The following is a 22,648-nucleotide window of genomic DNA, read 5'->3' as shown; positions in this document are numbered from 1 at the left end:
AAGACCCAAGTAGTACAGGCATTAAGGCCAACAACCAATGGGATGCCATTGTTCAAATGAAGGTGCAGCTTATAAGATGAGAAATAAAATACATCTGACCAAGGGTTGGTGCATAAGAACTCAGAAAACTAAAGACCAAGCAAACAAAAAACCAAACAACCCAATTAAGAACCGGGGCAAGGAATTAAACAGAGTTCTCAAAATAAGACAGTGGCCAGGACAATTTTTAAAGAGCTATTTATTTTTATTTTATGTATATGAGTGTTTTGCCTGCATGTGTGTCTGTGCACTCTGTGCATTGCCTGGTGCCTGTGGAGACCAGAGGGGGTGTTAAATCCCCTAGAATTGGAGTTACAGATGGTTCTAAGTCACCACAGAGGTGCTGGACACTGAACTTCTGCCCTCTGGAAGAGCAGCAAGTGCCTTTAACTGCTGAGCTGTCTCTCCAGACCCAACTGAGAAGTATTTAAAAAAATATTTTAGTCATCAGGGAAATGCATAATAAAGCTACTTTGAGATTTCACCTTTTTGCAGAAAGATGGCTAAGATGAAACAAAAACAACAAAAACCAAATGATGGCAAGTGCAGTACAGATCTAGGTGAGGAGGGTACTTACCCACCATCGGTGGGAGTGCATCCACTGTAGAAGTCAGGGTGGAGACTTCTCCAAAACTAGGAGTGGATCTATCGTGTGATCCAGCTATACTGTTCTGAGCATATACCCAAAGACTATATATCTTACCACAGACAGATGCTCACTCGTCTGTGTTCCTTGCTGCTCTACTCACAATAACCAAGAAATAAAAGCAACCTAGTGCTGGAAGGTTCTATAAGTGTTAACTGGGGAGAACAATGGTAAACAGTCTGACCAGTTGTGAACACTGTGAGCTACAGCAGGATAGGCCTCCTCATGCAATAGTGGCAGAAATGTCATGGGAACAACCAAGATGGAACTCAGGCCTCATACTATTAATTGAGCCTAAGGTGGAGGCTGGTGAGGTCATACACCTTCTGGTAGAGCCTAATGCTGGTGAGGTCATAGGCCCTCAGCTTGAGCCTACTGCTGGTGAGGTCATAGGCCCTCAGATAGAGCCTAATGCTGGTGAGGTCATGGGCCCTCAGATAAGAGCCTAGTGCTGGTGAGGTCATAGGGCCTCAGATAAGAGCCTAGTGCTGGTGAGGTCATAGGCCCTCAGATAGAGCCTAGTGCTGATGAGGTCATGGACCCTCAGATAGAGCCTAGTGCTGATGAGGTCATGGGCCCTCAGATAGAGCCTAGTGCTGGTGAGGTCATAGGCCCTCAGATAGAGCCTAGTGCTGGTGAGGTCATAGGCCCTCAGATAGAGCCTAGTGCTGATGAGGTCATGGGCCCTCAGATAGAGCCTAGTGCTGGTGAGGTCATGGGCCCTCAGATAGAGCCTAGTGCTGGTGGGGGCATAGGCCCTCAGGTAGAGCCTAGTGCTAGTTAGTACTCTGCTAACGGGTACAGTAAGAAGCTGTTCCCTGAGGTTTTGTCTTTATACTATAGATCAGTTAATCTTTCAGCACTCAGGAGAGGAGCCTGTTTTTGCAGCAGGTGATGATTTAATACAGAGACCCGTAAGTGATCATTGTGCAAAGAGTAAAAGTCTATGGAGTGCTCAGCTCTAAATGGGCCGCCCATGCTCCTCCCCTCCCTCTAGGACTAGGTGGTCATTATGGAGGATCTGGAAAGATTGTAAGAGGCAGAGGGAGTAGATGTGTACATAGAAACAGCATTCGCTGGAGCACGACTGTTGTTACAGACATGAACACATAGTAGCTATAACTGAATCACTATGACCCATACAGGAAAGAGCCAGACAAAATCCCAGTGTGGCTTGGGGTGGGGGTGGGGCTCGTGAAGTCCTGTCCCTATCTAAGAAGCTGTTGGCAGTTGATTGCTACTGAGAAGAGGGAAAATCAGGTGTTTGTTTCAGGGATGTGGCTGCCCAAGCTCCAGTAGACAGTCTCCCACCCATGCATGCAGAGGTAGCACCAGGAGAACTCTGGGTTGTTGTTTTGGGTTTTTTTTGTTGTTGTTTTTTAAAGATTTATTTATTATGTATACAGTATACATCAGATCACATTATAGATGGTTGTGAGCCACCATGTGGTTGCTGGGAATTGAACTCAGGACCTCTGGAAGAGCAGTCGGTGCTCTTAACCGCTGAGCCATCTCTCCAGCCATGCTGTTTTGTTTTTTAAGGGCATATACAGGTAGGAGAGAGAAGGAGCATTGGAGGGAGGAACTGGAGTAGCAGGAATGTGGGGTAGATTTGATCAAAACATATGCACACGTGAAGTTCTCAAACAAAAAGCCCATCTTCTTAACGAGGGCTATACAGGCCAGATCACTGAAAGTCACAGGAGTCCTCAGACGCTCTGTCCACCTTCCTGCCTGGCTATTGTTCACGCTGCACATACTCAGTGGCAGTTGTAGCATGGTCAGCTCGCTGTTCTCTGTGCTTCAGCTCCTGAAGGGGAGCTCTTGGAGAGCAGCGATGTTTGCTCTACTGACTGTGTGTTTGCAGGGTGTGGCATAGTGCATGCAGCAGGCCCTCAGTGAGTCTCTGGGGGATGCGTAAAGATGTAAGGAGCCTTACAAATAAGTTATCATCTTAATTTAAAGGTTACTTTTTAGCAATAAATTCACACTTGCCTTCTTCTTTTCCTCCCCACCCCTAGGTCTAGGTGAGATAAATTATATGCATGAACTTCTCACCAACATGATCCACAAAAGGTATGTCTAGGCGATGCGCTTTGTTTCAGCTCTTAGAGCAGCGTGCTGCTGTGCCTTACATAATTTAGTTGCTTCACTGCGTAGTTACTGGTGCCTGCTGTGTGCCATGTGATATTTACTTTACTACTCTGTTTCTTAGGTTGCAGGTCTATCCACTCCACTCCAGTGTGACTCTAGAGGAACAGAATAATGTATTTTTAAGTCCGGTCCCTGGGTACAGAAAGGTAGGAAGCCAGCACGGTGAGGTGCGAGAGGACGGCTGGTGCTTTAGCCTCTTTCCCAGTGTGTCCTAAGCTCTCGAGGCACCAGACAAATATGTGTTGATGAGAATTTGTGCCCTTTTGTGTTGTGTGCTATTTTGTATATCAGTTTCCTGAAAAGCTAAGATCTTTTTTTGTTTTTGAGACAGGTGTTGGTATGTAGCCTAAGCTGGCCATGGACTTGGGACCACTCTGTGCTGTGCTCCTGAGTTCTGAGGTTATAGGTATATATTGTTATGCCTGGCAAAAATAAGATTTCTATTTGTTTGATTTCCTGAGTCCAGGGCACTGTTGCTAGGGGCTTTGCTGGCTTGGAAGTGGTGACTTCGACAGAAGCTGTGGTCTAAACCCTCTGGAGGCTGTCAGTATTTACCACACCTCCTCAGAGCTGCCTGGGAGGATCAGGGTCTGGGACCTTGAGATTTTGACCCAAATCTCTGATATTCTTGAGGATATTTGGAATCTTTAAGCAAACTAGACCTCACATGCTACTCTAGGGTGCTCAGGGTGACACTTGCTCTGGATTTGACCTGCTTACGCTTTTTGGCCCCTGGCAATTCCTCAGTCTTCTGCTAAGCTTTATAATTGGTTCACGAGCAGATCTCTGGTCCTTCTTGACTCCATTGCTTTTACCAGTGAAGACTCAGGAGCCAGATGCTGAGGTGAAAGCCTGATGGCTCAGAGAGGCAGAGGAAACACCCAGCTGACATCCCAGAAGAAGACGCTCTCCTTTAAAAAAGCACCTCAAACTGAATATGCCTCCCTTCTACTTCCTGTGTGTCTCTCTATCCATCCTCCTAAATTCTCTTACTCTGTTTTTTTCTATTTTCATTTCCTATCAAATGGTTGCTTGCTCCATCTCTTGGCCTATGGTTGACTTTATTTAATCTTGTTTGCAATATTCAGGCAGAGAGCTCTTGGATTAAAGGTGTGTGCTAGAGCTGAGCCACACCGCAACTAGAAGGGTTTTTCCAGTAAACAACACAATCTCCGGGATCACACTGTGATCAAATGTCCTGCAGCCTCTTTCAGCACCTCCTGTGTTGTATGTGTCTGGTTTTCCATACACCAGGAGCTTCTTCATCAGTAGTGACCTGCATAAAATCCGAAGATGGCTAATTTCTAATTCACAGTAACACTCAGTATCAAGACCTTTTTTTAAACTGCAACAGTGCTCTGAGTAGAAGGAAAACATGAACATGCTTTGTCTGATGCTCCACAGATCATCTTGTCCACCAACATTGCAGAGAGCTCTGTCACTGTTCCAGATGTCAAATATGGTAAGGCCTTCCTGCGCTCATTTCTCCATGCAAAAGTTGACAGTCAGGGCCTTCTGTGCCATGGCCTGTCCTCTGCTCCCCTCCCTGTACCACAGCTGTGCTCTGCTCCCCTCCCTGTACCACAGCTGTCCCCTGCTCCCCTCCCTGTACCACAGCTGTGCTCTGCTCCCCTCCCTGTACCACAGCTGTGCTCTGCTCCCCTCCCTGTACCACAGCTGCCCTCTGCTCCCCTCCCTGTACCACAGCTGTGCTCTGCTCCCCTCCCTGTACCACAGCTGTCCCCTGCTCCCCTCCCTGTACCACAGCTGTGCTCTGCTCCCCTCCCTGTACCACAGCTGTCCCCTGCTCCCCTCCCTGTACCACAGCTGTGCTCTGCTCCCCTCCCTGTACCACAGCTGTCCCCTGCTCCCCTCCCTGTACCACAGCTGTGCTCTGCTCCCCTCCCTGTACCACAGCTGTGCTCTGCTCCCCTCCCTGTACCACAGCTGTGCTCTGCTCCCCTCCCTGTACCACAGCTGTGCTCTGCTCCCCTCCCTGTACCACAGCTGTCCTCTGCTCCCCTCCCTGTACCACAGCTGTCCCCTGCTCCCCTCCCTGTACCACAGCTGTGCTCTGCTCCCCTCCCTGTACCACAGCTGTGCTCTGCTCCCCTCCCTGTACCACAGCTGTCCCCTGCTCCCCTCCCTGTACCACAGCTGTGCTCTGCTCCCCTCCCTGTACCACAGCTGTCCCCTGCTCCCCTCCCTGTACCACAGCTGTGCTCTGCTCCCCTCCCTGTACCACAGCTGTCCCCTGCTCCCCTCCCTGTACCACAGCTGTGCTCTGCTCCCCTCCCTGTACCACAGCTGTCCCCTGCTCCCCTCCCTGTACCACAGCTGTGCTCTGCTCCCCTCCCTGTACCACAGCTGTGCTCTGCTCCCCTCCCTGTACCACAGCTGTGCTCTGCTCCCCTCCCTGTACCACAGCTGTGCTCTGCTCCCCTCCCTGTACCACAGCTGTGCTCTGCTCCCCTCCCTGTACCACAGCTGTCCCCTGCTCCCCTCCCTGTACCACAGCTGTGCTCTGCTCCCCTCCCTGTACCACAGCTGTGCTCTGCTCCCCTCCCTGTACCACAGCTGTGCTCTGCTCCCCTCCCTGTACCACAGCTGTGCTCTGCTCCCCTGTACCACAGCTGTGCTCTGCTCCCCTCCCTGTACCACAGCTGTCCCCTGCCCCCCTCCCTGTACCACAGCTGTCCCCTGCTCCCCTCCCTGTACCACAGCTGTCCTCTGCTCCCCTCCCTGTACCACAGCTGTCCCCTGCTCCCCTCCCTGTACCACAGCTGTGCTCTGCTCCCCTCCCTGTACCACAGCTGTCCTCTGCTCCCCTCTCCATCTTTAGAAGAGACTCAAAGGTCCAGCTCACAAAGGTCTAGTCCCTCATATTTGGCTCATGACAGTTTCCTCTTTCTGGCAGGGCTACCTCTAGGGGATGTCAGGACATTTCAAGGGATCTTGTGGGAAGCAGAATGTCAGGGCTGCCCTGATGTGGTCCTGTGCTAAAAAGGAGGGCAGGTGAAGGTAGCTTGGTAGGAGGCCGTGACAACTCCACTAACTGGTCCTTTGTACATGTGCATGCAGCTTGGGCACTCATGAGTTTTTTCTCGTGTTCATCAGTCATGTTTGAGGAGCAGTGCATGTAACCAGGGGTGCGGCACCCCTGTGAGGAAGACTGTTGCATACTGACTGCAGTCTACTGGGAGACAGCTGTAAACAGATGAGCTAGAGTTTCATGCAAAGACAAATGTGAGATAGGAAAAGTAAGGGAAAGAAAAGTCCAGGATTTTGGGAAAAGATCTTTTAGATAGGGCATGGGTTACTGTTTCTGTGATGAAACCTTGTGATCAAGAGCAACATGGGGAGGAAATAGTTTGTTCGGCTTATGCTTCTACATTATAGTTGATCCTCAGAGGAAGTCAGGGCAGGACCTCCGACAGGTGGGAGCTGAAGCAGAGGCAGTGGACGGGTGCTGCTTACTGGCCTGCTCAGCCCAGGGGCGGCACCACCCGCAATGGGCTGGACCCTCCTGCATCAAACACTAAGAAAATGTCCTACAGCCTGAACTTATGAGGGCATTTTATGAATCGAGGTCTCTTCCCCTCAGGTGGCTTCACTTTTATGTCATAAAACTAGCCAGCACGGGGTGTGTTTTAGTTACTTTTATAACGATAAGACAAAATACCATGACCAGAAAAGGGCTTTTTTAGGGCTTGTGATTCCAGAGGAGTAATAGTTCCTTAGGGTGGATCCAAGGAAGCAGACAGCAGGAGCTGTGCCCACAGTGTGCACTCACATCTTGATCAAGGAAGCAGACAGCAGGAGCTGTGCCCACAGTGTGCACTCACATCTTGATCAAGGAAGCAGACAGCAGGAGCTGTGCCCACAGTGAGCACTCACATCTTGATCAAGGAAGCAGACAGCAGGAGCTGTGCCCACAGTGTGCACTCACATCTTGATCAAGGAAGCAGACAGCAGGAGCTGTGCCCACAGTGTGCACTCACATCTTGATCAAGGAAGCAGACAGCAGGAGCTGTGCCCACAGTGTGCACTCACATCTTGATCAAGGAAGCAGACAGCAGGAGCTGTGCCCACAGTGTGCACTCACATCTTGATCAAGGAAGCAGACAGCAGGAGCTGTGCCCACAGTGAGCACTCACATCTTGATCAAGGAAGCAGACAGCAGGAGCTGTGCCCACAGTGTGCACTCACATCTTGATCAAGGAAGCAGACAGCAGGAGCTGTGCCCACAGTGTGCACTCATATCTTGATCAAGGAAGCAGACAGCAGGAGCTGTGCCCACAGTGTGCACTCACATCTTGACCCAAGGAAGCAAACAGCAGGAGCTGTGCCCACAGTGTGCACTCACATCTTGATCAAGGAAGCAGACAGCAGGAGCTGTGCCCACAGTGTGCACTCACATCTTGATCAAGGAAGCAGACAGCAGGAGCTGTGCCCACAGTGTGCACTCACATCTTGATCAAGGAAGCAGACAGCAGGAGCTGTGCCCACAGTGTGCACTCATATCTTGATCAAGGAAGCAGACAGCAGGAGCTGTGCCCACAGTGTGCACTCACATCTTGATCAAGGAAGCAAACAGCAGGAGCTGTGCCCACAGTGTGCACTCACATCTTGATCAAGGAAGCAGACAGCAGGAGCTGTGCCCACAGTGTGCACTCACATCTTGACCAAGGAAGCAGACAGCAGGAGCTGTGCCCACAGTGAGCACTCACATCTTGATCAAGGAAGCAGACAGCAGGAGCTGTGCCCACAGTGTGCACTCATATCTTGATCAAGGAAGCAGACAGCAGGAGCTGTGCCCACAGTGTGCACTCACATCTTGATCAAGGAAGCAGACAGCAGGAGCTGTGCCCACAGTGAGCACTCACATCTTGATCAAGGAAGCAGACAGCAGGAGCTGTGCCCACAGTGTGCACTCACATCTTGACCCAAGGAATCAGACAGCAGGAGCTGTGCCCACAGTGTGCACTCACATCTTGATCAAGGAAGCAGACAGCAGGAGCTGTGCCCACAGTGTGCACTCATATCTTGATCAAGGAAGCAGACAGCAGGAGCTGTGCCCACAGTGAGCACTCACATCTTGATCAAGGAAGCAGACAGCAGGAGCTGTGCCCACAGTGTGCACTCACATCTTGATCCAAGGAAGCAGACAGCAGGAGCTGTGCCCACAGTGAGCACTCACATCTTGATCAAGGAAGCAGACAGCAGGAGCTGTGCCCACAGTGTGCACTCACATCTTGATCCAAGGAAGCAAACAGCAGGAGCTGTGCCCACAGTGAGCACTCACATCTTGATCAAGGAAGCAGACAGCAGGAGCTGTGCCCACAGTGTGCACTCACATCTTGATCAAGGAAGCAGACAGCAGGAGCTGTGCCCACAGTGTGCACTCATATCTTGATCAAGGAAGCAGACAGCAGGAGCTGTGCCCACAGTGAGCACTCACATCTTGATCAAGGAAGCAGACAGCAGGAGCTGTGCCCACAGTGTGCACTCACATCTTGATCAAGGAAGCAGACAGCAGGAGCTGTGCCCACAGTGAGCACTCACATCTTGATCAAGGAAGCAGACAGCAGGAGCTGTGCCCACAGTGTGCACTCACATCTTGATCAAGGAAGCAGACAGCAGGAGCTGTGCCCACAGTGTGCACTCACATCTTGATCAAGGAAGCAGACAGCAGGAGCTGTGCCCACAGTGTGCACTCACATCTTGATCCAAGGAAGCAGACAGCAGGAGCTGTGCCCACAGTGTGCACTCATATCTTGATCCAAGGAAGCAAACAGCAGGAGCTGTGCCCACAGTGTGCACTCATATCTTGATCAAGGAAGCAGACAGCAGGAGCTGTGCCCACAGTGTGCACTCACATCTTGATCAAGGAAGCAGGCAGCAGGAGCTGTGCCCACAGTGAGCACTCATATCTTGATCAAGGAAGCAGACAGCAGGAGCTGTGCCCACAGTGTGCACTCACATCTTGATCAAGGAAGCAGACAGCAGGAGCTGTGCCCACAGTGTGCACTCACATCTTGATCAAGGAAGCAGACAGCAGGAGCTGTGCCCACAGTGTGCACTCACATCTTGATCAAGGAAGCAGACAGCAGGAGCTGTGCCCACAGTGTGCACTCACATCTTGATCAAGGAAGCAGACAGCAGAAGCTGTGCCCACAGTGAGCACTCACATCTTGATCAAGGAAGCAGACAGCAGGAGCTGTGCCCACAGTGTGCACTCACATCTTGATCAAGGAAGCAGACAGCAGGAGCTGTGCCCACAGTGTGCACTCACATCTTGACCAAGGAAGCAGACAGCAGGAGCTGTGCCCACAGTGTGCACTCACATCTTGATCAAGGAAGCAGACAGCAGGAGCTGTGCCCACAGTGTGCACTCACTCTTGATCCAAGGAAGCAGACAGCAGGAGCTGTGCCCACAGTGTGCACTCACATCTTGATCAAGGAAGCAGACAGCAGGAGCTGTGCCCACAGTGTGCACTCATATCTTGATCCAAGGAAGCAGACAGCAGGAGCTGTGCCCACAGTGTGCACTCACATCTTGATCAAGGAAGCAGACAGCAGGAGCTGTGCCCACAGTGAGCACTCACATCTTGATCAAGGAAGCAGACAGCAGGAGCTGTGCCCACAGTGTGCACTCACATCTTGATCAAGGAAGCAGACAGCAGGAGCTGTGCCCACAGTGTGCACTCACATCTTGATCAAGGAAGCAGACAGCAGGAGCTGTGCCCACAGTGTGCACTCACATCTTGATCAAGGAAGCAGACAGCAGGAGCTGTGCCCACAGTGTGCACTCACATCTTGATCAAGGAAGCAGACAGCAGGAGCTGTGCCCACAGTGTGCACTCACATCTTGACCCAAGGAAGCAGACAGCAGGAGCTGTGCCCACAGTGAGCACTCACATCTTGATCAAGGAAGCAGACAGCAGGAGCTGTGCCCACAGTGAGCACTCACATCTTGACCCAAGGAAGCAGACAGCAGGAGCTGTGCCCACAGTGAGCACTCACATCTTGATCAAGGAAGCAGACAGCAGGAGCTGTGCCCACAGTGAGCACTCACATCTTGATCAAGGAAGCAGACAGCAGGAGCTGTGCCCACAGTGTGCACTCACATCTTGACCAAGGAAGCAGACAGCAGGAGCTGTGCCCACAGTGAGCACTCACATCTTGATCAAGGAAGCAGACAGCAGGAGCTGTGCCCACAGTGTGCACTCACATCTTAAGCCACAAGCAAGACATTGGCTGAGAGCCCAGGGTGCATAGTGAGGCCTATGGAAGCCCTAGGACTGCCTCCAGCGACACACCTCCTCCTCCAGCAGAACCACCAGCTGGGAGCCAGTGTTCACACATGCAGAATGTGTGGGGACATGTCATTCCGACCGCCACAGTGTGGCCTAGGGCTCCTTCTCTGAGGAAGTAGTATTTGAACAATTGCCTAAACTGAATGAGAAGTGAATTGTACCAGAGTGTGGTTGAGACATGAGGAACAGGAAGAAATGCTTAGAAAGGGCAGGAGAGAACTTTGGGGGAGTGACCAGGAAAGGACACACAAGTCCAGTCAAATCCTGGCCACGAAACAACAGAGGTCGAGGTTTCCAGACCAGAGTGAGAGGGAAGAGAGCAGTGGGCCCTGGGCCTCTAGGACTGCGGTGCTGACTGAGGTGCAGAAGAGAGATCAGATACAGTCATTTCCTGCATCACTCTCGGTACAGACTGAAATGAAGCGAATGAGGGGAGAGGATGATGAGTTGGGGCCCTGGCACTCTGGATGAGCACTGTGGGGGCTAGACATGCCCGGGTCTGAAGGCAGGAACAGAGAGATTTGCTGAGAGACAGGGATTGTCTGCAGACCAGAGTTCTGGTGAGGAGAAAGGTGCCTGGGGAAGGGAAGGAAGCTGATCAGGAGTCATTGGATGGAGGAAGGGCGGTGTGAGATAGAGGGCGGTGTGAGATCCCTGGGGGTCGGGAGGTGTGAGCGGCGTTGTGTGGCACAGCCTGAGGGCGCAGGCAGTAGTAGTGAAGAGGAAGGACAGGAGGCTGCCTTCTGTTTCTCCAAAGCACAACTTCCACCATGTGTAGGACAGGAGGTGCTGTCCAGCGTGGAGCTGAAGGGACTCTTCCCCCTGGGCCTTGACAGATGAACATCTTGCAGCATAGAGAATATAGGTGATTTGTTACACTCACTGGTAGACAGACAGACAGACAGACAGACAGACAGACTCAGAGACAAACAGAAACATGGGATTTGAATCCAGGCAATCCAGAACATAAGCCTGTCTTCCCTACCTCTGGTATAATGATATTTGGAGTAACTTTAATCTTCTGGGTGCATCCAGGTAGGTAGTTATGATAATTTGGGTTTTACAAAGATCCAAAGACTTGCAGTTCTGATCTAGTAAGAGGCTTTGGCTCCGTGCTGCAGGATAGTGAGCAGTCAGCACATGCCCAGAGGTCTCAGCGAGAAGGCTAACTCCAGCAGCTGCACCTTCACACTGCTTGTCACGATCCCATGTTGGCGTGGTGCTTATACTTTTTTTTTTTATTGGCAGTTATAGATTTTTGTCTGACCAGGACTCTAGTTTGTGATGAAGATACAAATTATCAGAGTCTGCGACTAAGCTGGGCCTCGAAGACCAGCTGTGACCAGAGGAAAGGTAAGGCGCCTGTGGCAGAACACACTGAGGCCTCAGTGGTCACATGGCACATGCAGGTGTCTTCCCAAGAGCTTGGTTTTGACATTTTCTCTCTCACTCAGATACTTCCTTTATTGGGACTGTTTTTAAGTAAAAGCATTAATATCTTGGTTTTCAGTCACATTTGGCCCATGTTTTTCTCTTTCGGAGTTTCAGTGTAGCTCCTAAGGGACAGATAGCCTATTAGCTCAATATTTATCATTTTCAAAGTGAAATTTTAAAAATGTGTTTACTAGAGATGGAAGCCAAGTGGATCACTTGAATGGGTTTGACAAGCTTCCCTTGGACAACCTCTGAATCCTGGTGCTTCTAGGATCTTTTTCCTAGAGAGTCCCACAGAGGGATCAAGGTTCAGTGTGCCACTCACACGTGTCCTGGGTCTTTGGGTCATGGGTGCTTTGGCCACAGAAGAAGTGAGTCTATAACATGCCCAGCCCAGACATTGTCTTCTCCTGTACCAGGACCTGGCATCTGTGGTGTGTCCTGAGAAATGGCTCCATTTTATGGAGCCCCTCCTGAGGGAGGTAGGCAGAAGGCCAAAGAATTCCTTCTGGGAAATTACTGCCTCAAAATTACCATATATGTATAAACCTTACAAGTTCTTACCTCAGTGGAGATGCTGGTTTTCAGCATTTTCTTTCTTCCTTAGTGTTTGTAAGCAATGTGAGATGCAGTAACTGCGCAAGGTTTTCCTCAGGTGGGCGGAGAGTTGAGGCCTCCTAACTGCTGCACCCTGTCTGCTCTCCTTGAGAGTTTGATCAGTGTAAACTGCTTCCTCTTTATGCACCTCCACTGTGCATGGGCCAGCCCGTCCGTGCTAGAGATGCATCACTAGGGTTTATTTGGCCGTCATTGGAAGTTTTAAGCCATCATGTCTGATCTTTGATTTGCGATTCCATAAGATGAAGCAGCATTCCTCACATTTGTTCCTCGCCTCTGTCTTTTGCCTTTTAAATATTTATTTGTATAGTTGCTTAATTAGTTCTGAGTCTCCCATGCAGCACTGGCAGAGCTCACGGTGTAGACCTGGGCAGCCCTGCACTTGGGAGTGGCCTGCGGTGTCTTCCCTCGAACACTGAAATTACAGATGTGCATTACCACCCCCAGCTTTTCACTCATTTGTTGTTTGTTTGTTTGTTTGTTTGTTTGTTTTTCCAGACAGGGTTTCTTTGTGTAGTCTTGGCTGTCCTAGACTTACTTTGTAGACCAAGCTGGCTTTGAACTCACCAAGAACTGCCTGCCTCTGCCTCCCTGAGTGCTAGGATTATAGGACTAATTACTCATTTTAAAATTAGGTCATTTTTGTTTGTTATATAATACTGAGTTTTGAGAACTCTTTGTATAACTTTATTTTGTAGGCATTTTTTTCCCAGGTCTCCTTCCAGGGTCTTTTGTAGAGAAAAGACTTGAAACTGGTGAGGACCAGTTTGCTGCATAGCTCACACAAGAATTCTCCGTGCAGCTCTTGGTCATGAAGCTTTTTTTCTTGTGCTCTTAGAGAAGTTTTATCACTTATATTTTAAACTTACATATAAGTTTATCATATAAGTTTTATCATATAAGTTTTATCACTTATATTTTAAACTTACATTCACCATCTATTTCTTGCAACATCCACTAGAGGCAGACATACTTGCTGTGAGCTTTGGTTTGAAGTATTTCTCCACCTGAGAATGTAGTTGGCTCTGCAGACAAATGGTCCTGTGGTGTTGTGTGTGTTCTGTTGAGAAGGTCAGTCAGCTGTGGCCAAAACAGGAAGTACAAAAGAGACTTGGGAAGATAAAAGCCATTGCACTCATAAACAATCAGGAGGTATAGCTCACAGCACAGGCCACACTGGAGAGGGCCTGAGTTGTATGAGCAGGTGAGGGCAAGGCCGAGCAGGGTGAGGGCCTTCACTGGGCTCTGTGGTGGAGTGGTAAGGCGGGATGGCTCAGGCTGGCTGGTTTGAGTAACTCTGGGAGACTCTGGATAACGGGGTCCCTGGCTGACTGACACCTGGCCCTGGTGTGATTTCCACAAAGGAATGCTGCCTCCTGCTAGTTGTCTTGAGTCCCGAGGTTGGCTGGGTCTGCTGTGAGTTGTAGGAAGGGTTTTGTTGCTTGGGAGACAACCTTGAGCTCTCCAGACAATTCTCTTGTTCACAGAGGGTGTGAGGAGGGTGGAGGCTCGGGCTCCTGAGGGTGTGAGGAGGGTGGAGGCTCGGGCTCCTGAGGGTGTGAGGAGGGTGGAGGCTCGGGCTCCTGAGGGTGTGAGGAGGGTGGAGGCTCGGGCTCCTGATGGTGTGAGGAGGGTGGAGGCTCGGGCTCCTGAGGGTGTGAGGAGGGTGGAGGCTCGGGCTCCTGATGGTGTGAGGAGGGTGGAGGCTCAGGCTCCTGAGGGTGTGAGGAGGGTGGAGGCTCAGGCTCCTGAGGGTGTGAGGAGGGTGGAGGCTCGGGCTCCTGAGGGTGTGAGGAGGGTGGAGGCTCGGGCTCTGGAGGGTGTGAGGAGGGTGGAGGCTCAGGCTCTGGAGGGTGTGAGGAGGGTGGAGGCTCAGGCTCTGGAGGGTGGAGGCTCGGGCTCTGGAGGGTGTGAGGAGGGTGGAGGCTCGGGCTCTGGAGGGTGTGAGGAGGGTGGAGGCTCAGGCTCTGGAGGGTGTGAGGAGGGTGGAGGCTCAGGCTCTGGAGGGTGTGAGGAGGGTGGAGGCTCAGGCTCTGGAGGGTGGAGGCTCGGGCTCTGGAGGGTGTGAGGAGGGTGGAGGCTCGGGCTCTGGAGGGTGTGAGGGGGGTGGAGGCTCAGGCTCTGGAGGGTGTGAGGAGGGTGGAGGCTCAGGCTCCATGAGCAGGAGTGGGGTGGGAGTGGGAGTGGGCAGGAGAGGTCTAATCCCCATCAGTCTTTTCTGACCCACTTGTGGGGAAATAAAGCTCCCTGTGCCCCGCCCCATATTTTCCCTTGGAGACTGGCTGCTGCACCTGAAGGTCTGTATGTAACTCAGACTTGCGCTGGGATTGTAGGTGTGCACCACCACACCTGACAGCACCTGTTTTATTGTTGTTGGGATATTGACTCTTCTTTTTTTGAGTCAGGATTTCTCTATTATGTGGCTTTGGCTGTCCTGGAACACGCTGTGTAAACCAGGCTTGCCTTGAACTCACAGAGGTCTTTCTGTGCACTTGTTTGTTTGTTTGTTTGTTTAAGTTGTGTGTCTATTAAGGACACGCCTCACTCTTTTATTTCCTTGTAAGATTCGCTTTCATTCTACAAATAATTGTCACACACAAAAGGAGCAGCCTTTGTCATTCTGTGTCCTCCTCCCTGTGGGCTGCGCACGGCTGTGCTCTTCACATGTATAGTTGTTATTTATGTAGTGTGACGTAGCTGTGTTGAAGGATGCCTTGTAGGAACAGTAGGACAGGTGGTCGAACAGTAACCGTGACAACCTGCCATCGGCACCGGGTGAGCCAGGTGTGTGCTCACCAGTACACGGCTTTGTTCTTATCAGCTCTAAGTTTACTAGTTTTAGCTAAATCTTGCAGGGAATGTGTGTCGTTGTAAGGTTTCTGGTTTCTGCTGCAGTTTGGCCAACTTGTCTTTTTGTTTTTAAGCTTATACTAGATTTTTAAAACATTGGTCACTGAATAGAAGGCAGCATTTAATTTAACTGATTCTAACTTTTAGGATAATCTTACTTGGGATAACATTAGAATAAAGATAATTTGTTTTTACTGGCCTAGTGTGGTAGAAGCTAACATTTTTCCTGATCAGTGTTTAATGGCTGTTTTACATTTCTCTCCACACTGTTGTTAAAATGATCAATGTCAAATTGGCTCAAGCCTCTCTTTTTCAGGACGTGCTGGACGGGTGTCTAAAGGATACTGTTACAGACTGATCCACAGGGACTTCTGGGACAGCTCTATCCCTGATCATGTTGTTCCTGAGATGTTGGTAATGAATTTTGTTCATTGTCACACACACACACACACACACACACACACACACACACACACACACACACGCACACACACACACACACAAGCGCACATACACACACACACACATAATTTTATTGTTTATTCAGCATTATGCCCTGACCCTTACACTACTGATACTCTTTTTGTTTGCTTGCTTTTTGACTTTTCCAGACAGGATTTCTCAGTGTAGCCCTGAACTTGCTTCGTAGACCAGGCTGGCCTTGAGCTTACAGAGATCCCCTTGCCTCTGCTTTGCGAGGGCTGGAGTTAAAACCTGTGCCACCACCGCCCAGCTACTACTGATATTCTTTTTAATTTTAATTTTAATTTTATTAATTTATTCAGATTACAACTTGTTAATGCCCGGCTGGTGCTCTGGTGAGGGTCCAGGGTAGTTTCTCTCTGGGGTTGGATTGCGGATGCCCTTCTTGTTCACTTTATCTCTTGGGTGGCCAGAGCTGATGGCTCAGGCAACCGATCAGGATTGAAAGAAGAAAAAGGAAGGAAAGGGAAAAAGAGCCCAAAATTTCTTCTCTAGGGACTGGCTGTACTGCGGCTGAGAAGAACTTAAACTGACCACCTTTTTTCCTATGGCTGAGGCTGTAAAAGCGGCGTTTGGCTAGAAACTGCACGGGGTCGTAAAAGGAGGCTCTTTGATCTATAGATAGGCCTCTTTACGGAGATCTCCAATAAGTTGGTGTAAACTTAGGCTTATTAGCTGTAGAAGGCTGATGGCCCTGAGTCTGCTAACTTATTTGCTAATCTATAGAGAAATAAGAAGTAAGAGAGAGATAGAAAATAAACCACTCACACACATACATTCAAGAGAAGAGGATCAGGAGAAAAAGTGGATGAAGTCAGGCATCTTAACTTCAACTGAAGTTGAGCTGCTCCATTTTTTTCTCCTCTGTTCTCCCCCCTTCGTTTATTGTAGCTCATATTTATACTTCTGAGAAAAGGGAATTACCTCATAGCCAGAAGAGTACAATTAATCACAAAACAGATGAATTCTAAACTACAACAGGTTACATGCTTTAAATCTAAACATTTCTTATCTATGTATCCATTACATAAGTTCATGGTGAGTTCAGAATGACAAAGATTGACAGAGTCTAAGGTTAATGGGGTCTGAAACTTACAAGAGTATACAACTTATCAGTTAGGATGGACCTGACTATACCTCATCCAGCTATCTCTTAGTTCGTTAGGGGCTCAGGACAATAATTTTATCTGTCTTTCATTCTAAGAAACAGAGTAAATTCAGACATCTCTAGGTAACTTCACTCCACATAGGTTCACATGGAGTTTAAACAAAGTTGGCTATATTTATGGTCAAATACCAGGATTCGTGGTGCCATCTGCGGTGGAGGCTTATCTGAAGCCACAAATCTGCTGGTAGGCTATCCTAGTGAGGCATCTGGAGGTCCACAAAGATATTTATTGCAGCCATAAACTAACTTTAACTTTTAAAACTATTTGAGCCAAATCAGGAATTCCATAATCAGGGATTAATTCATCTGAATAACAAAAAGTACATCTTCAATAAGATCCTCTAGGAAGTTTGCTCAATCAGAGCTGGTCAGTACCCAGAAAATAACAATTCACACCAATGCCAGGTGTATTTATTTTTGGTTTTTCGAGACAGGGTTTCTCTGTGTAATCTTGGCTATCCTGGACTCGCTTTGTAGACCGGGCTGGCCATGAATGTAGTCCTGGCTGTCCTGGACTCACTTTGTAGACCAAGCTGGCCTTAGACTCACAGTGATTCACCTGCCTCTGCCTCCCTGGGTGCTGGGATTAAAGGCATGCTCCACCATGCCCGGCTCTAATGCCAGATTTCAGAGAGATGCAGCAGTGCACAATTGACAGGGTAGTCAGAGATTGGAAGCAATTCTGGGGTACATCACGATACAGACCTTGCAAATACCGGATCGCCTCCAGAGATTTCTCATGCCTCCTGGACTTTCCCAAATCAATGGCTCCTGACAGCGTGTCAGAGGCTGAAAGTAGTTTCGAGGTACATCATGATATAAGACCTTGCAAACACCAGATCACCTCCTAGACAGCCCACATGCCTAGTGAGCCCCCTTAACAGGGTGGCTCTTGGCAACAACTCAATTGTTATCCCATCTCTTGTATCCTCCCATTCCTCCCTCCCTCCCTCCCGCTTTCACTCTGTTCCCCTCCCCTAGGTCTATGACCGAGGGGGACCTCCTTCCCCACTATATGGTCATATGCTATCAAGTCTCACCTTGGTAGCTTGCTTATTCTTTCTTTGAGTGCCACCAGGCCTCCCCACCAAGGGGAGATGCTCAAATATGGAGCACCAGAGTTCATGTTAGAGTCAGTCCCCGCTCTCCACATAACTGTGGAGAATGTCCTGTCCATTGAGTAGATCAGAGTAGGGGTTTGATGTTTACTCTTGTATTGTCAACAATTAATAATGGGACCTCATGAGGCTGAGAAGCTTCTGTAAGGCAGGAGACACTGTCAACAGAACAAAGCAAAGCTTCCCTACAGACTGGGAAAAGATCTTCACCAACCCTACATCTGACAAAGGTCTAATATCCAAAATATATAAAGAACTCAAGAAATTAAACACCACCAAACCAAATAACCCAATTGAGAAATGGGGCTTGGAACTAAACAGAGAATTCTCAACTGAGGAATATCAAATGGCTGAGAAACACTTAAAGAAGTGCTCGACCTCCTTAGTCATCAGGGAAATGCAAATCAAACGACTCTGAGATTCCATCTTACACCCATCAGAATGGCTAAGATCGAAAATTCAAGTGACACCACATGCTGGTGAGGATGTGGGGAGAGAGGAACACTCCTTCATTGCTGGTGGGAATGCAAACTAGTACAACCACTTTGGAAATATATCTGGCACTTTCTCAGAAAACTGGGATAGGGCTTCCTGAAGACCCAGCTATTCCACTCCTTGGAATATACCCAGAAAATGCTCCACCACACAACAAGGACATACTACTGATATTCTTCACTGTGTTTGTCATCCTTCAGGGGCCACACACCCCCTTTTTTTCTCTCATATGGACTTTGACTGGTCTAAAATTCACCAAGTTGGCTAGAGAGCCCCAGGGATTTCCTGCCTCGGTGTGCATGGCAAGAGCACACTACAGCACATATGTGGGCACTAGAGAACAGACTGTAGGAGGTCTGTCCTTCACTACGGAGATTGGAATTGAATCAGGTTATTAGGTGACAGGGCCATTCACCTGTTAAATCATCTCACTGTCCCAGCCCTGCTTGTAATTTTTTTTTAACTAAAAAAAATTTTTTTTTAGTTTTTAAGATGGCTCAGCTATTAAAGGCTAGGCTCACAACCAAATGTATAATTTTTATCTGCTGTGTATTGGTGTTCTCCCTGCCTGTCTCTCTGTGCACCAGGCATGCAGTGCCGCAGAGGTTGGAAGAGGGTGTGGGGTCCTCTGCAGTTGGAGAGGCATTTCAGACTGTTCTCACGCACCAGTCAGTGCTGGGAACCAAGCCTGGTCCTGGAAGAGCAGCCAGTGCTTCTAACCACCAAGTCACCCTCCAGCGTCCTGTTCTTAATTCTTTTTGTTTTTTAAGATAGGGTTTCTCTGTATAGCCTTGGTTGTCCTGGACTCTCTTTGTAGACCAAACTGGCCTTGAACCCACAGAGATGTGCCTGCCTCTGCCTCCCCAGTGCTGGGATTAAAGGCGTGTGCCACCACCGCTGCCACCACCACCACCACCAGATTACTGTTCTTAATTCTTAATCAGAGGAATGTTGCCAAGTGTCTGTTGGCCCTTGAGTGCTGTTTTTAAATATCACTGTTTTCGGTTCCTTTTATAGTAATTGTGGATTACCCTTTTGTCTCTCCTATTTTCTCCATTCTCTTTCCTTTTTCCACTCTCTTCATGCCTCTCTTAATAACCCTTTATGTCTTTTTGTTTCCTTCTTTCTCTCCTACTTCTGACCTTTTCTCCTTCCACCTCTTTTTTTTTTTAAACAGGGTCTTTCTATATAACCCAAGCTGGTTTCAAACTCAAAATCCTTTTGCTCCCCCACCCCCCAAAAGTGTTGGGATCATAACATAAGCATGCACCATTGTGCCAGGCCTGGTTTCTCTCTTCTCCCCCACTTCCTATTTTGTTTAGTGTCAGGATCTTGTAGCACCACTGTCACTAAGGCCCCGCCCCTGCCTCCACCCCCAGCCTGGGGTTGTGGGTGTGCTGCCATGCCCAGTTTGCTCTGTCTTTTCTTGGTTCTTACCCTCTCTGTAGTTGTCCACCTCCGTTGCTTCAGGGTTCCCTCCTCTCCTTTGCATACTGCAGCACAAGTCGTGTGGTTTAGAACCATCTCTGAATTGAAGTTCTGTTCTTCCAGCGTTGTCCATTGGGGAGCACAATACTGAAAGTGAAGTTACTCGACATGGGAGAACCGAGAGCTCTGCTGGCAACGGCCCTGTCCCCCCCGAGTCTGAGTGACATTGAGCGCACCATTCTTCTGTTGAAGGAGGTGGGACTTGCGGAATTAGTGGGAGAAAGAGTTTTACTTTGTGAGGGGCCTAAGTTTCATAACCCTTAAAGTAGTTTAGTTTATGTGACATCAGTGCCAGGCCTGTTCTTCAGACTTGCCTTGCTGGTGTTTCTGAAGCCAACCACCTCTGCATCCTCATGGTGCCCTCCTCCCCTGAGAAGCATCCGGCACTTTCTTCAGTCACTGCCTGTCTGCTTTTGCTCTTTCTCCACTTTGGTTCCCCCACCTCATTCCAGCCCTCCTGCCCACCCGGTGCTTGAGACTCTTCCCGCTTTGCTTTCCTTGGACTGCTCTTCACTCAGCTCTGCTCTGTGACTTCCCTCACGGGCCCCCCTGAGAGCAACTGAGTCCTAGTCCACACACTGTTTCCTGGGGCCAAGGAGATTCTGCTCTGACCCTCAGAAGCTGGGATACCAATGTTTTCTCCTCAGAAGTGGGTTGTTAGTACAGTTGGGTGCTGTGGTGACGGTGCCACTGGAGCCTGCTTGGCTTCCTGTGTGCTGTATTTGTTAAGCTCAAGACTGGGTGGACATGTGGAAGTCTCTGCATGTTATCTCCCAGTGATGCAACATGCTTTTAAAAAACACTGCAGGAGTGAGTTTCAGGAGCATGTTGAAGCCATCGCCTTTTGCAGGTTACCTTAGCTGTCTTCAGAGCCTAATTCATCAGAAGTTGGTATGCACTGGCTATCTTGCACCTTCTGCCTTAAGGATAAACTCAAGTTAATGGCGCTAACTTGTTTCACAAGGTTGGAGCACTGGCAGTTAGTGGGCAGAGAGAAGATGAAAACCCCCATGATGGTGAATTGACCTTCTTGGGAAGAGTGCTGGCACAGCTCCCAGTCAGTCAGCAGCTGGGTAAACTCATTGTGCTGGGGCATGTATTTGGGTGCCTGGATGAGTGTCTCATCATAGGTAAGTGTGGGGACGGGAGTGGGAAGGGTGTTGGTGTGTGCTGTCAGGCTTCATCCTCCGCTTTCTGTCTTCAGCGGCAGCTCTTTCTCTGAAGAATTTTTTCACAATGCCCTTTCGTCAGTATCTGGATGGATATAGGTATTTAACAGTTTTACTATGAGGGGTCACCTTCCTAGTGGCACCAGATGACACTTGATTAATCTGTTTGCAGGAACAAAGTGCACTTCTCAGGTAGCAGTAGGAGTGACTGCCTGGCACTTGTGGAGGCGTTCAAGGTGAGTGTCTTCTCCTCTGCAGGTGGAGAGCCGCTGTGAGAGTGGACAGAGGTTTCTTCTCATGCTCCTGGGAAGGGCTTCTGTGGCCAGCACAAAGTAACAAGTGCTGGGGGGAGCAGTGGGGGGATGTCTGAGCCAATTTCCTGATTGGCTGATTAAAAACATTACATTTGTAAATTTTCTGTGTTCAACCATGTGTTGACATTGGAATGAAATTCAGCTAGCGAGTGAGTTACTGAAACTGTGATGGTGTTGTTTTAGGCCTGGCAGGCTTGTAGACAGCGAGGAGAGCTGCGACATCCCAAGGTTAGTTATTTGCTCCTTGCTGCCTCACTGATGGCTGGTGCTGCTGATCCCCTACCACCCTGCCTGTGGGCTGTGACCCGCCCCCCCAGCCTCAGCTCGGCCCCTGCCTGTGGGCTGTGACCCGCCCCCCCAGCCTCAGCTCGGCCCCTGCCTGTGGGCTGTGACCCGCCCCCCCAGCCTCAGCTCGGCCCCTGCCTGTGGGCTGTGACCCCCCCCCCCCAGCCTCAGCTCGGCCCCTGCCTGTGGGCTGTGACCCCCCCCCCCAGCCTCAGCTCGGCCCCTGCCTGTGGGCTGTGACCCCCCCCCCCCAGCCTCAGCTCGGCCCCTGCCTGTGGGCTGTGACCCCCCCCCCCAGCCTCAGCTCGGCCCCTGCCTGTGGGCTGTGACCCGCCCCCCCAGCCTCAGCTCGGCCCCTGCCTGTGGGCTGTGACCCGCCCCCCCAGCCTCAGCTCGGCCCCTGTCTATGGGCTGTGACCCCCCCCCCCCCCCCAGCCTCAGCTCGGCCCCTGCCTGTGGGCTGTGATGGTGCTGCAGCTGGCTGCTGTGTGCTTTCCTCTGGGAGGGGCAGGCAGATGCATCAGTGACCCAGTCCTCTTGCAGAGTGCTGCTCTTCTGTTGCTTGTGGAAAGGACGCTGTCCAGCTGGCAGAGTGGCACTCTTCCACAGCTGCCTCATGTTGCTGTGCCTGCTGGCTTTAGGTTGAACAAATTGGGTCAGAGTTAATGACCCTGTAGCCTTTGCTGCTTCCTCTAAGCATAGATAATGGAATTAACAGGAACCTAATCCAGCAGCCTCTATTTCTTCTCTTTTTCAGATAAGTCTTCTAATTAGGCTCCAAAGACCAGTGGTAGGCCAGTCTGTGCATATAGCTCTGTTGTGCCTCAGTGAGTCTTTACCAGCAAGCAAGTGTGTGGGTTGCACTTTAAAATGCTCCACCATGTTTATTACGTGACAAGTCTTCTTCCAGACTAGTCATTCTGCCTTTGATTTTGGGGACAGGTAGACTGATAGGAAGCGCCTTCCCTGTGTAGTGTTTGTGGTTTGGCTCTTGTGTTTCTGACCTCAGTGTACTGTTGGAAGCTCTTACAGAGCATGTCTTGTATGTGGTCACTCGAGTGCACTGTT

General features: G+C 49.8%; 1 protein-coding gene across 2 annotated transcripts in view; it reads left to right on the top strand.

Annotated features, from left to right (window-relative positions):
- Positions 1 to 22,648, top strand: part of TDRD9 (tudor domain containing 9) — a 111,055-nt gene that overhangs the window by 43,036 nt on the left and 45,371 nt on the right. For both annotated transcript variants that reach the window (XM_084791753.1, XM_084791752.1), the window contains exons 10-19: positions 2,707 to 2,761; positions 2,901 to 2,985; positions 4,244 to 4,301; positions 11,407 to 11,511; positions 15,377 to 15,474; positions 19,876 to 20,007; positions 20,777 to 20,942; positions 21,017 to 21,080; positions 21,154 to 21,217; positions 21,479 to 21,523. In XM_084791753.1, the coding sequence (XP_084647879.1) occupies positions 2,707 to 2,761; positions 2,901 to 2,985; positions 4,244 to 4,301; positions 11,407 to 11,511; positions 15,377 to 15,474; positions 19,876 to 20,007; positions 20,777 to 20,942; positions 21,017 to 21,080; positions 21,154 to 21,217; positions 21,479 to 21,523 (872 nt within the window). The remainder of the gene's footprint in view (positions 1 to 2,706; positions 2,762 to 2,900; positions 2,986 to 4,243; positions 4,302 to 11,406; positions 11,512 to 15,376; positions 15,475 to 19,875; positions 20,008 to 20,776; positions 20,943 to 21,016; positions 21,081 to 21,153; positions 21,218 to 21,478; positions 21,524 to 22,648) is intronic.

Source organism: Acomys minous (genome assembly GCF_964271855.1).
Source record: "Acomys minous genome assembly, chromosome: 8".
Taxonomy (NCBI): domain Eukaryota; kingdom Metazoa; phylum Chordata; class Mammalia; order Rodentia; family Muridae; genus Acomys; species Acomys minous.
The sequence above is the reverse complement of the archived record's forward strand: the minus strand, read 5'-3'. Positions and strand labels throughout refer to the sequence as shown.